Genomic DNA, 14,099 nt, shown 5'->3' with positions numbered 1-14,099 from the left:
AAAGGACTCACCGGAAACGTTTAAGAGCAAACATGTACGGTGATGGAAATGAGCTGAGATTAACATTTACCTTCAGTGTTGTCGATATGAACACACAACTCCACTCCCTCGTCTAGCAGGTAAAGTAGGTATCTGACTCCATCATCTAGCAATCATCGGGGTGATCATGACAATCATAAATACATAGATAACCAGTGGCGAATCCGTCGTCAAATGTTAGCACACTCGACCATCAATATAGGTGTCGCAGGTTTCATCCCGGTTCCACGCTTAAACTTTACTAGCCGTCTCCTGCGAGGTACGTTAAATAAGGCTGTGATAGTTCAATACGACGGCGCACGTTAAGAAATCCGGATAGACTGTGCTCTTTGCTCAACAATATAACGCGTCTAAGACTCTTACCGGCGCCGACGCTCATGGGTATTCCGGTGGCGTCGTACATAAAAGGTAGACTCCCATAAATAGCCGGGTAGGATACATGACAAGTCCGATTTTGCCACATGTCCTGAAATTGGGAACACGTATTGAACTATCATTAAATATTGATTGGAAGCCTTTCTAGGTGCATCTTATAATTACAAAACTAGCTGGCATGGAGTACCTTGACAGCGTTATCGCGTATGGAACTAAAAGTTATCTCTCTTTATCCCGGTTTCTCATATGATTTGACACCAAATAAAAAGTCATATAGACTTAAAGAAATCCTATTTTTATCAATTGTTTCTGTCTTCTTTGTTTGTCAATTATATAAGACAAAGTGGAGGTTTCGCACTGCTAATGAAAAACTCTCCAGTGATTGATCATTGCACGTATTTTGATTTGATTTGTAATGAAAAATTATAACTTACGTAATTGAAACGTGAGTCAACCAATTATCTATTTTTCTCAAAATACCCAACAACACAAACAATGCAGGATGTTATATTTGCCCAATCGCCCCGGTATCGAACCGCATTGATATGCCAACATCCGGAACGGCTGATGCCTTTCATATTTGCCCAATCGCCCCGATATCGACCCGCATTGATATACACACATCCGGAACGGCTGATGCCTTTCATATTTGCCCAATCGCCCCGATATCGACCCGCATTGATATACCAACATCCGGAACGACTGATGCCTTTCATATTTGCCCAATCGCCCCGATATCGACCCGCATTGATATACAAACATCCGGAACGACTGATGCCTTTCATATTTGCCCAATCGCCCCGATATCGACCCGCATTGATATACTAACATCCGGAACGACTGGTGCCTTTCATATTTGCCTAATCGCCCCGATATCGACCCGCATTGATATACACACATCCGGAACGACTGATGCCTTTCATATTTGCCCAATCGCACCGATATCGACCCGCATTGATATACCAACATCCGGAACGACTGATGCCTTTCATATTTGCCCAATCGCCCCGATATCGACCCGCATTGATATACCAACATCCGGAACGACTGATACTTTTCATATTTGCCCAATCGCCCCGATATCGACCCGCATTGATATACCAACATCCGGAACGGCTGATGCCTTTCGTATTTGCCTAATCGCCCCGGTATCGACCCGCATTGATATACTAACATCCGGAACGGCAGATGCCTTTCATATTTGCCTAATCGCCCCGGTATCGACCCGCATTGATATACTAACAACCGGAACGGCTGATGCCTTTCATATTTGCCCAATCGCCCCGATATCGACCCGCATTGATATACCAACATCCGGAACGGCTGATGCCTTTCATATTTGCCCAATCGCCCCGATATCGACCCGCATTGATATACCAACATCCTGAACGACTGATGCCTTTCATATTTGCCCAATCGCCCCGATATCGACCCGCATTGATATACCAACATCCGGAACGACTGATAATTAAGTTAACGGTAACATTTACGTTTTGCCGAAGCATATCGAAGACAATTTCCATTCACGACGTGGAAAATGGAAAAATACATATGGTTAAGAAATTGAAAACCGGCTTTAAGCAAAAGCCCTCTGAAAATTCAATGCATGGTTAGAATAGGTGGGAACAAGACATGTATTGCAAATTGTTTTCTTGACTTTCGTTCATTTTCAAATCTTTTTTCAACAAATACAAAGCCTCGAGTGAAGAACTAGTAACAGTCCTACGGTATTAACTAAAAAACCTCGAAGCATGTTTATATCGAAACGTAAACACGTTTATCTACTCATATTAAACGTGCATCAATCAATATATGACCACCTTTAAACACATAGCAACACAAACGGTTTAGAAAATGCTATGTGTACTTGTTGAAATACTTCGACACAAACAAAGAGGGCCAAACATTTCAAAAATATAAACAGCCATGAAAATTCATATATTTCCAAACTTAAACCATAGTGTAAAAAAACCTGTTATACATAGACCATAATCAATCAGAATCCACTTAGCAATGTATGGATGCTTGGATGCTCAAACAGTTTCGCGAAAACGGTGTCTTAAAAATATCGGCCTGATATACCTTCTTAGTAGTATTCAAAATCACCAAATATCATTTAAGTTTATAGTTTAAGAACCACTTTCTTTAACTGATACAATCACCAAAAGATGAAGCAATTACATGAATAAGATACATTCATGATCTTCGAGCTGGTATTTTCAAACTTTGTCATCATTTCAAACGCATATTCCGCACAGTTTCATCTGCTGGTTGGTGTGAACGTTCCAATGATTCTGAATTTTTTTACTGCTGTCTACAACATTTTCATTCAAAATGCTTACAATATAAGTGACCTTTGTGGGTAGATAGATATTTTATTTTCCTCCAATAAATGAGGAGCAAAGAACATCACACTTGAAAAACAAAATACGATACAATGATACTCACACGCACGCACGCACGCACTCACGGACGCACGCACGCACGCACGCACACACACACTCGCACACGCACACACCCACACGCACACACACACACGCACACACACGCACACGCACACATACACACACACAAACACGCACGCACACACATGCAATGGTACGCAGAACATAGTTCAGATACAAAATTATTAGGCGAAGGCTAGACCGAAAGCGAAATTTTAGAATCCACCTTTGCATCACACTTAAGTTATAAGTCAATCATTTAACATATTTTTCATCAATATAATTATGAAAGACATCACAAAATGAAGTGTTATCTACACATTAATGCAGGCCTAGCCCGAAAACGAAGTTACTTGGTATGCAAACTGTAGTGTTGATAAACACTGCCTATTGGCTTTCTAATTTCGACTTAAACAATATTTTACTTGCCCATGGTGCAAATATTTTTTGCAAGATATACATCACTTGGTAAATTTGCTGCAAGTGTTAACAATTGTACTCATTGATTGGCATGGCTTTCCATCCGCAATCCAATACATGTTCTAGTGTTATATTTTGACATTACATAGTCCCACATCATAATCCTCGTGCTAAATATGGTTGAGCAAAAACACAATCTATGCACAATAAGTCTTTCAGTCAATGAATCGCATTTACAACAACGCTGTATGAAGTTATTGGACAGTAAGGTGCACATCAAGCACATCAACATGCGACACAAGGGAGATTATTGTGGTTGCCTTCTGGAAACTTCCCACGGGGTTGACCTAGTTTTCTCCCTTAAAACACTTCGGACAAACGGCCGGCAACAGGTTTGAAATTGACATTGAAATGCTGTGGCCTTAATGAATCCATCCAAAATCGCCTTCCACGTATACGTTGGTGGAAATGTCCCAGTCTGTAAATAGTTGAACAGAATATGCAGCAGCCCATATTTTGACTATAGCCCATACATTTCTGGAATAGTTCCCCTGGACTGGTTATCATAGCCACTAAATATGCATTTCCTACTATTAAATACTTGTTTTGCAAGATATTTATTTGGTAACCGACACAATTGTCCAAAAAATTGCAGCTTCCTCACATCAATGGAATTTTCAATGGGAGCAATCCCTATTGCACAAAGTGACCAGTCTGTACTGCTGCTTCTAGGTAGAGACTACATATACTTCACACAAAACCTGTGCGCTCTTTCCAACTTTAGTAGCAGCGAGGGTGAAATATTTGACCACAACTCGCAGCCATACAAACACTTCGGGAAAACAACAGACGTATATATTGTTTTGACGTCAACGGATTTAATGTATCTGGGTGAACACAAATATTACAAATGCTTATAAACGTACCGCGCATTTTAACACACGCGTCGTCGATGGTGTACGAAATATTGAGATATGCGTCACATTTATTTCCAAGATGGGTATAGATTTTTTCCTCATTGATGATTTTCCCTCCCAGTGTCATTGTTCTCATCTCTCTTTGCATTTAAGTATCTGGCTCCAATTTCTCGAAATGTTTTAAGCTTAACAGGCTTAAGTAACTTATTTAAATAAGTCAGAATACATACTGAAATTGAATTTTGATAAAATAATAAATTAAAATGAAAAATGGTTAATTGTTATTATCATAAAGATAATTCGTATCTAAAGTATAAAAACACTGAAAAGGTACATTTTACTAAAATTATTGAAAAACAAAAATAATGAGCTGAGTTTAATCCCGTTATAAGGGATTAAGAAGTTTCGTGAAATTGGGGCCTGAAGTTTGCTTGAAGTGTGTAAAATCTCTGAAATAAAAGGGACACTCCATTTCTCAGGTCCGTATTGTTTATGGTAAACAATTATCTACATTTTGAATTTTCAAACGGTTGATACCCGTTTCATGTGTAATCAGCAGTATAATATTCTTTCTTTTGATGAAAATGAAATTGCAATTTGGACGGTGAACAAATAGATAAATAATTCCCATAATTTTGTTGCCAGCACCATGGAGTGTATGAGTGCAGTTCAAAAATAAATCATTTATTTAATATCATCAATATTTGCGATAAGACATTTTCAAATGCTAGTTATATTTGTAAAGCTGAAAATTGAAAATTCCACGTTTATACAGTCGTTAAGACTCTTACCAATGCAAAAAATGTTTGAAGGACCAAAACATAAATGATGAAGAAAATCAATTTATATTTATTCTACCCGTAATTCAGCAAATATGCGCGGGCAAACCCTGATAAACTCTCATTAACAAAAACAACAAACGACGAAACCAACACAATGTTATTTAAGCGTGCTGTAGGAAAAGGTATATATATTTTAACGGTAACTTCAGTTGAAGTTATTATATCAATCATGTTGCATACTTATAATACTGAGCATTATTAGCCGGAAAGTAATTCATCCGACCACTTATAAAGAAAGAATGGGAAACATGGACATCTCTTTGTAAAGATTATTGTTAGAAATAAGCGAACAATATCAGATACAAACGCATCAAGTGTCATGATCATTGTTTTATTCAAGTTGACAATAAGTACTACATCACGCCACTTAATAATACAATCACATCATATGAGAAAACACATTTTGTTATCGCTTAAATTTAATTGTTTTTATGAGTGTTTCATAAATTCTCGGGACATTGTTTTTTTTTCGACATCTCCTGCGTACTTGACAGCATGAGGGTACGGAAAAAGGCAATTAAACATTATATTGAGATATTAAATAAGTATTCTTGATTTTAAAGGATAGTGAATTATTCCGCTGCTAAGTAGTCATTGTAATAAAATTAAAAGGATATGCATGTTTAAAGATTATCTAATAATGCATTAACATTACAAGACATTAATGGACAGAGCCATCATAGACAAAGATACATTGATCCAAGTATAAAACAGATCAGAGTGGTGTCAATAATGACATATATTTATAAGTTTTATGATTCTAATGGAGATATTCTGTACACAATAGTCAGTTTTTGGAAATACTTTAGTTTTCAATATAACAGCATTGTTTTTGGTGTCATGGGACAAACCAACACTTAATAATACATCCTGTTTTAAACTATTTTAACCTTAACCTATTTCCGTCTGCCCTTTTATTTTACTGCTGCATTTTGTTCGTTTTGCTTTTTGGTAATTCTATATTATTTTACATGGATTACATTTCAATAAAATAAAAAAAATAATCAATTTGTTTTCACTTGCCAAAGCTGTTATTCTTTAATTCGTATTTGTTTTCTTTCAGTACATTTATTTGGTATTTCTCGTATTCATACATCTTGCAACGACACAAGAGTATTTTCAACATAACCATTTTGTTATTTGCACGTTGCATCGTACATTTTGTTTTATCATGGAACTTGTCTTAAGCACCATCGACTGACTCCACCTTTCTTTGTCGGTGAAGAGACATTTGCTTTCTGGTGGTTTATGTCTATTTATCAGTTAAACAAAGTCAATTTTTCAATTTTTTAAACATTAAAAATATCAAAAATTTGTGTTTCCATGTTTTGAAAATTTAACCCTCTCACGGTTCCAATTCAAACATCAACGCGCACAGGGCTGCGGCAAAATTTCAATTCAGTTCGGAATTTCGAAATTTCTCAAAAAAATGTGATTACATGTATATTACTTTCAATTCCAAATGAAGGCATGTAATGAAAAGAACCATTTTTGGTTCAGTGTAAGATTACAATATATTTCACCTAATAAACACAAGAAGTGAATATTTCACTCGTGGCTACACCACTCGTAAAATATAACATTTGGTGCTCACTCGGTGAAATAGTTTACGATCTTACACCAAAACAAACACTATATATATTCATATAAAGATGTCGTTATGAAAAAGTCGCACAGTCTTACTTGCACTTGATGTTTTTTTTATCAAGTGAACAAATTCCAAGTACTCAACAATAATCATTGTCTTGGTTGAACAATTTAACCACTTAAATCTGAAGCACGTGAGGTATTACATAAGTACCAGCATCATTGTTTGATCGAAACTGGTACTCAGCCATGAAAGTATAAAACAGATAGTCAGTTAACAACTGAACAGAGCCTGCTCAAATGGCATTCGTGGTTTAAACCGAATAGAAGGATTATTCTGAGCAATATTTGTTTTCAACTGCAAATATGTCGATAATCCTTAATCTCGTTATTCTTGCCATGGTCGTTCAGGTGTCTCAGGCCGCCTCTCTCACGTTTGAATGGGAATCTCTTCAGGTCACGAAGGACACTCAAGGTAAGATTTTATGGTACTATTTTGAGGTTAAGATTTTTTTTAGATTTTAATCAAATTCATGACTTTAATAATTTCTATTTGATTCAGTCGAATAGTCGGGATATGGGGATTAATATTAACGTATAAAATACATCAAAAACAAGTAGATAAAACCGTACAGTGTCCGGAATAAAATGAAATGTTTTACGTTATAGAATGTACTGTACTTAAAATTTAACATTTAATTAATAATTCATGTTTCCGAACTTAACGTTGAACTACTGTTGTTAAACGTAACTCCATTGACAGACAGTTTTTCCATTCTTCGTAGGCAAGTACAATTTTATGGATTTACGGGGGATACCACAATACAAGCAAATGTTTGTTAAAGCGACACTCATTTCAAAATCAATACATACACATGTACGAGTATAACAAACATACATTTTGAGTAATAAACTAAATAATACATTGATGAGAAAGATTAATTACTGATAACAATATTTTGAACATGTATTTAATAACATACTGTTATGCTTTCTGCCTTTAATTGGCAATGCTCTTGTTTCAGTCGGTGAAGAATATATTCCCATCCATGATATCAGTAGTAAACATAGCTTCGATGATACCCCTGAAGTCGTGGACGATGACACTGACGGAGGCCCCATGTGTCACAAGGAAATATGCAAGATTTGTAAAACTTACACTCGTCATAAAGGTAATGATCGTAAAATATGATTGTGCTTTTGATTGAGATATCTTTGTACAATTATGTGTATTATGTGCCTGCTGACCCTACACCGGTTCGGTATTATTTGAAAATATCTTATTCCGGGTCTTATGCGTAGAGAAAGTATATCTAACGGCTCGATAAACATGCTTAACATTTATTGATAGCTTACATTGAATATATTGGATATTTAAATTGATAGTTTACAATAGATACACTGGAAACCTTAATTAATAGCTTACATTAGATAAATTGGATATTTTAATTGATAGCTTACAGTGGAAACACTTGAAACCTTTATGGATAGCTTACATTGGATATATTTGATATTATAATTTATAGTTTACAATGGAAACACTTGAAACCTTTATTGATAGCTTACATTGGATATATTGGATATTATAATTTATAATTTACAATGGATAACTTAATTGATAGCTTACATTGGAATTGATGGATACTTTAATTGATAGCTTACACTAAAACACTGACTACCTTAATTGATAGCTTACAATGAATACACTGATATCTTAATTTGATAAATTTGTCAAACACTGCCATTTTCATTAAAATTTGCAATTTACTGATATTTTGAAATTAATATGCTACTGCAATAACAGTGTAAATAATACGCATAAATAACAACTTCCCTGTTGTATTTTAGTACTACATAACATAATCACGTATGAATATCCGATGAAGAATAATATTTCTCACCCTAATAAAAATCCGCTTTATTCAGCATGTTCATCGTATATCTTGTTTGTCATATTCAGCGTGTGTAATTGCAAAGGCCGTACACAACGCGATGGAAGTAAAGCTGGTTGCCAGCAGACATGTACTTGTAAAAGGGAAGATAACAAGTAAGTTTATGTATGTTTTGGTTAAAGGCATGTTTGTCATGTTCAGCGTGTGTTATTGCAAACGTCGTACACAACGCGATGGAAGTAAAGCTGGTTGCCAGCAGACATGTACTTGTAAAAGGGAAGATAACAAGTAAGTTTATATATGTTTTGGTTAAAGGCATGTTTGTCATGTTCAGAGTGTGTTATTGCAAACGTCGTACACAACGCGATGGAAGTTAAGCTGGTTGCGAGCAGACATGTACTTGTAAAAGGGAAGATATCAAGTACGTTTGTATATGTTGTGGTTGAAGGCATGTTTGTCATGTTTTATCCCTGCTCCCTTGTTTATTTACATGGTGACATAGCAGGAGTAGATTTCCTGTGTGCATGTTTATTGGCCCATTGCCATTTGGAGTGCCGTTTTTAGAATAGATAATCGCATTGTTCCACTTCTGCATTACACATTATTGAATGGAACTGAATGGAACTGATAAAATAATAAGCGATTTTGATTTTTACATATTTATACATAAACTATTTATAGGTATGCAAGTAAACAACAACAATGAATATTTATGTAATAAATTTACTACTATTTGCAAATAAAGTCATCGAAACGTGTATCCATTCAGCTAAACAAAGAACTTGATATATTAAGTCGGAAATAAAGCCAATATCTTGCAAATGCTTAGGAATTTTGAAACGCTTAATCAATTGCAAGGAGTAGCATCCTTATTACTATTGTTTAAAGTCTGTATCGTTTTCCTCTTTCCAGACAATACGGATGTCTCCTTCTGTGTTAATCACGTCATGAAGCACCCTGACATCAAATCTGTCTGTATTGTTGCCAGGAACATCAGTATTAAAGATATGTCAGCCTGCGTCAATATCACAGCTCAGGTAAATTTGTTTTCAACGTGTTTACACACATATATTTGTGCAATAATTTATTTAAGACCCAGATAACATATAAAAACAATCAAAGTAAAAAACTAAAGAAATACTTCAAATATAATATTTTATTTTTTAATAAAATACGTGATTTTGTTTATCAATACGCCGTGTGCGTTATGACAGTGTTAACTGTACGGCAAGTGTAGTAACTGCTATGTCAAGTTTGATATTTGATAAGCTTATTGAGAGCTGAATTTTCTACCTTCTGTACCCTGTGCGTAGGAGTGCTAAGCCAAATTATTTTTAAACAAAACAATTGTCATTTTGAAATTCAACAGAATTGTGTATGTCATCTACTTTAGATCCAATTGTATAAAACATGCATGGTTAAAATAAAATTTGTATTATACTATTAATATACAATCAATATTTAAGATAAAACAGAAAACATTCAACGAGGCATTTGGCTGTTTCAAAATACCAAACAAAGTTGACGAGATGCAGGCGTTTGACTCTCTCGACTCAGAGGACATCGATGTGGTCACAGAATATCCTGACTCAGATGACAACGACGTGGTAACAGAATATCCTGACTCAGATGACATCGACACGGTAACGGATTCGCTCGGCTCTGACGACGAGGATGCCGAGTCTGCTACGCTCGAGTTGGACGCATTCAGTCCATTTGAAACAGAGGACAATCATCCTTCGGCAAGGCTCCTGAAAGCGATGCTGACCTTCTTGAAAGATCTGAAAGAAAAAAAGGCAATGTAGCGAGGACGTATTGTTTTGAACATCCAGTTCTATCAAACATAACTCCGAGACTGCTGTGTTAATATTATTGTTGAAGTTTATGCTTCCTATGAAACTCTTTTCTTAGAATGTAGTCGTCTGCATGCAATCATTCTGAGAGTCAATGAAGGTTTACGTGATATAATTCAATCAAACCGAGACTCGAGACTGCTATGTGTATAGTTTTGTTGATGTTTGTGCTTCCTACAATACTTTTTCAAAAATGTACTCGTCTGCTTGCAATCACTCTAAAGTCAATGAAGTTTCACATTAAAACCCCTGTTTGACATCATTCGATCATTCCGAGACTCGAGACTGCTGTGTCTATACTTGTGTTATATAATGTGTTTTTCCAATAAGGCGATGTGTCGTAAAGATTCGTTATTTGCTGTACATTTTGCAATACTTCAATGCATTTTGTGTGTTCTTAATACAGAATGTCTGAACTGATATGTCTATTGCTATAAATATAGTATATATTGTGTTGTGTGATATCTTGCACACATATTACGCATGTACAAACTGGACATGTGCTTCTTTACACGCTTATTTGTACCTACACTAAATAAAGATAACAACGCATAAAATGCAATAAAAATGTTTGTGTTTTATTACGCTGTATCATGCATATTGGGATTATATTAGATTAGCTTTAAAGAAGCTGACGTACACTATTTCTAAATCAATGATGTCATTCAAAATGGTCGCCGAAGTACACGATTTCTTATTATTATGTTTTAAAAATAAATCAATGATCTCGTTCAAAATGGCTGCCGAAGTACACGATTTCTTAAAATAATGTTCTAAAAATCAATTAATGGTCTCATTCAAAATGGCTGTCGAGAACATTCCCACCATTGAAGTTTGTATATGAGCAAGTCATGTTGGGAAGGTTTGAAAATAAACACCCCCAACAAAAGGGCTCTAATGAACCGTTACTGACGTGTATATTTATGAATATGACCTATAAAAGTTATTTTGGTTCGAGTAACCCTAACCTACCTACAAATAAATGTAGGCGGCGAACATTGAATATTGAAAAAATGTGTCAATAATTATGTAGTTTAAAAAGCTTTGTACTGATAAAAATGATATGCTGATTTTAAACACCATCACCAAATGATGACAATAACGTTGCTTACATAAACCCTAATTAAAAGGGCTACATACCCTATCAGTTTGTGGACAAGATGTCATTCTCGCCACATAATTGTATTTTGGCCTATTGTGAATTATGGCTCGGAATTGTTGATCTGTTGAATTACAAGTTAATTGTACTACGCAATGGACACAGTGAATGTCATACCAAAGGAAATATTAGCACAAAAGGACATTGATTTAGGCAGACTGTTAAGGCTACTCATGAACCTAGAGGGAATGGACCAATATAGCACCACCATGGTTTCAAATGAAATTTGTTTCCGGCGAGAATCGGACAAATAATGCAAACATTAGGCTTAAAGAATACTGTGAAACAAGTGCTTTTCCCAACCCTCTTGCCCTCTTTTTAAAGCAGGCATGAACACTAATAGTTACAAATACAATGACCCTTCACGAACGTAACGCAAAACGTTCTATACACGATTATGAAATGTCACAAACTACAACAATTTGGAAATGTCCACTCTATTTCATTTTGTCAGGTTCTTATTTAACCTGATCGTATTAATTATAGTCAAAATACCCGCGCTCAATTTCGATCAACCTTTTTAAATTTAAATTGGTAAGTTTTTTTATGCAATTGCACACATGGCCTTTCAGAACTACTCTTTTTTTGTTTTCTGTACATCTCAAATGCATTTGGAGCCACTTAATGTTTTATATGCACAAGTATAAGCATTAAACAAAGATGTCATGGGAGTCATAACATTGAAAATGGAGGCTTTGAGCAGAAAGATAATCTACATTGTTAGATTTGATCTACCCAACAACCCAAACAGCTCGCCATACAACTAAATGATTAAACTATATATTTACAAAAGACCTGTGCACGAAATGACATATTTTTCAATCTGTGTAACGAAGGAAGTCTTTGCATGTCGGGGTGATGTTTTCAGGGTTAGTCCGGACGGTGTAATGTGACTCACAGCAGAAGGTCAATTCAACGTTCGCACTCAGACACAGTACGTTGACATGAGTCACGTGTATATAGGATGACTTTACATATTGTTAACATATGGACACCAGCGGACTTAACACGGGTCTCGGTCTTAATTTCAGTGTTATTTTTGAAAAAAAAATAATGAATTGTATGCCTACCTGATATTACATGATTGTTTTGGTTTGTCCATATTTTAAGTTTTAGTAAAATATTTGTACCTACTACACAATCATCGGGATTTAGAAGCACACCAAGCTTTTAAATTATACTGATTAAATATTGTTGTTCGATGCGCTCATTAATCAGGGGATCGGAAATTCAACTGATCAACTTTTATTCCATTTGGTGGACATTTTACTGCCCGTACTTGTTGGTTGGATTGCTAACACAGTGACCTTTCACATGGAATATGAAACACAAAAACTTGTCTTATCATGTTTTGACTTAAGCGTCTAATTTTTATAACAGTGCTGTAAAATGTACGAGGGTATTTGCAATAATGCGGTTCTGCTTAATAGAAAACATATTATTTTAAAATACATTTTTTTTAAACCGACTTTTAATACTGCGGATCAATTACCAAAAACCAAGAGCATTGCATACAAATGACAACATTCGTCCATTATTCAAGGAAAATACAACATCTATTTTAGTCTGATAACTGATTATAGAACACTTTAAATGGTATCGTTGGTCTTAAGATCAGTATTCAGTTGTGGGAGCAGTCTTTGTAGGTTAATAATTAATTTTCTCAATATAATTCATAACATCGGCATTGCCCCCTTAGCTGTCATGAATTGAAATCTATTATCCAAAAAAATAATCAACAACACAATGCGGTAAAGTACATTTGACAACTTATTTCAGCTTAATAAATGAAGAAGAAAGAAACATGTCAAAAACTAGATATTTTGAAATGACAAAATCAGAATGTATTCATTTTGGCCATCTTTCTTAAGTTAAGCGGTAAGGGGTAAAAGCATGCTGGATGAAATGTCAGTAAATTAAAATTATTTCTACTATTATATACGTTATCATTTATGTAAAGGTCTGTATGCAGATTAAACGTTCGTATAGCTGTATAAGGGTTGAACGTTTATTTTCCATTAACTTGATTAAAGCTCCTTAATTAACAATATCATTGGTATTATAGAGTCGCTAATCATACAAATGCAGGGTTTATACAACGACAAAATCTACATGACTTGTATTCATTTTGTCCCACTTTCTTAAATTAAGCGTGCATATTAAAGCGTTTAGGGCATAAACATACTCGATTAGATGGGCGTGCCAGTAAACTAAAATTATTTCAACAGATATGTACATTATCATTTATGTAAAGGTCGTTATGTGAATTAAACGTTTGCCTAGCTGCATTAGGCTTGAACGTGTATTTATCATTAAGGCCTCCAAATTAACACTCAATTGCATTGACATGATAGAGTCGCTTATCACACAAATAAAACATTAATACAAACATATTCCGCTAGTAAGCTTGACGACGCAGTATTTCTTCATCTGTTTTATTTAAATAAGATGATCCCGCTTTTACTGTTTGTTTTAACATACTGCATGCTCTTTTACGGATCGTATTTAATAGTGCTAGTATTAGCATTTTATTTAGTTTAATCAGATCCGTCAAAATAATAATCGTTGTAC

The 14,099-nt window shown here is 35.1% G+C and overlaps 1 protein-coding gene across 1 annotated transcript; it reads left to right on the top strand.

Annotated features, from left to right (window-relative positions):
- The first annotated feature begins 6,899 nt into the window (after positions 1-6,899).
- LOC128222065 (uncharacterized) lies at positions 6,900-10,950 on the top strand. The gene is made up of 5 exons (XM_052930846.1): positions 6,900-7,099; positions 7,650-7,796; positions 8,585-8,671; positions 9,429-9,553; positions 9,983-10,950. Exons 1-5 carry the CDS (start codon positions 6,991-6,993, stop codon positions 10,319-10,321), a joined length of 807 nt encoding a protein of 268 aa, XP_052786806.1. The 5' UTR covers positions 6,900-6,990; the 3' UTR covers positions 10,322-10,950.
- Positions 10,951-14,099: the final 3,149 nt, after the last annotated feature.

This window comes from Mya arenaria, chromosome 16, assembly GCF_026914265.1.
Source record: "Mya arenaria isolate MELC-2E11 chromosome 16, ASM2691426v1".
In the NCBI taxonomy this organism is placed as follows: domain Eukaryota; kingdom Metazoa; phylum Mollusca; class Bivalvia; order Myida; family Myidae; genus Mya; species Mya arenaria.
Note: the sequence above shows the minus strand (reverse complement) of the source record. Positions and strands in the feature narration are given on the sequence as shown.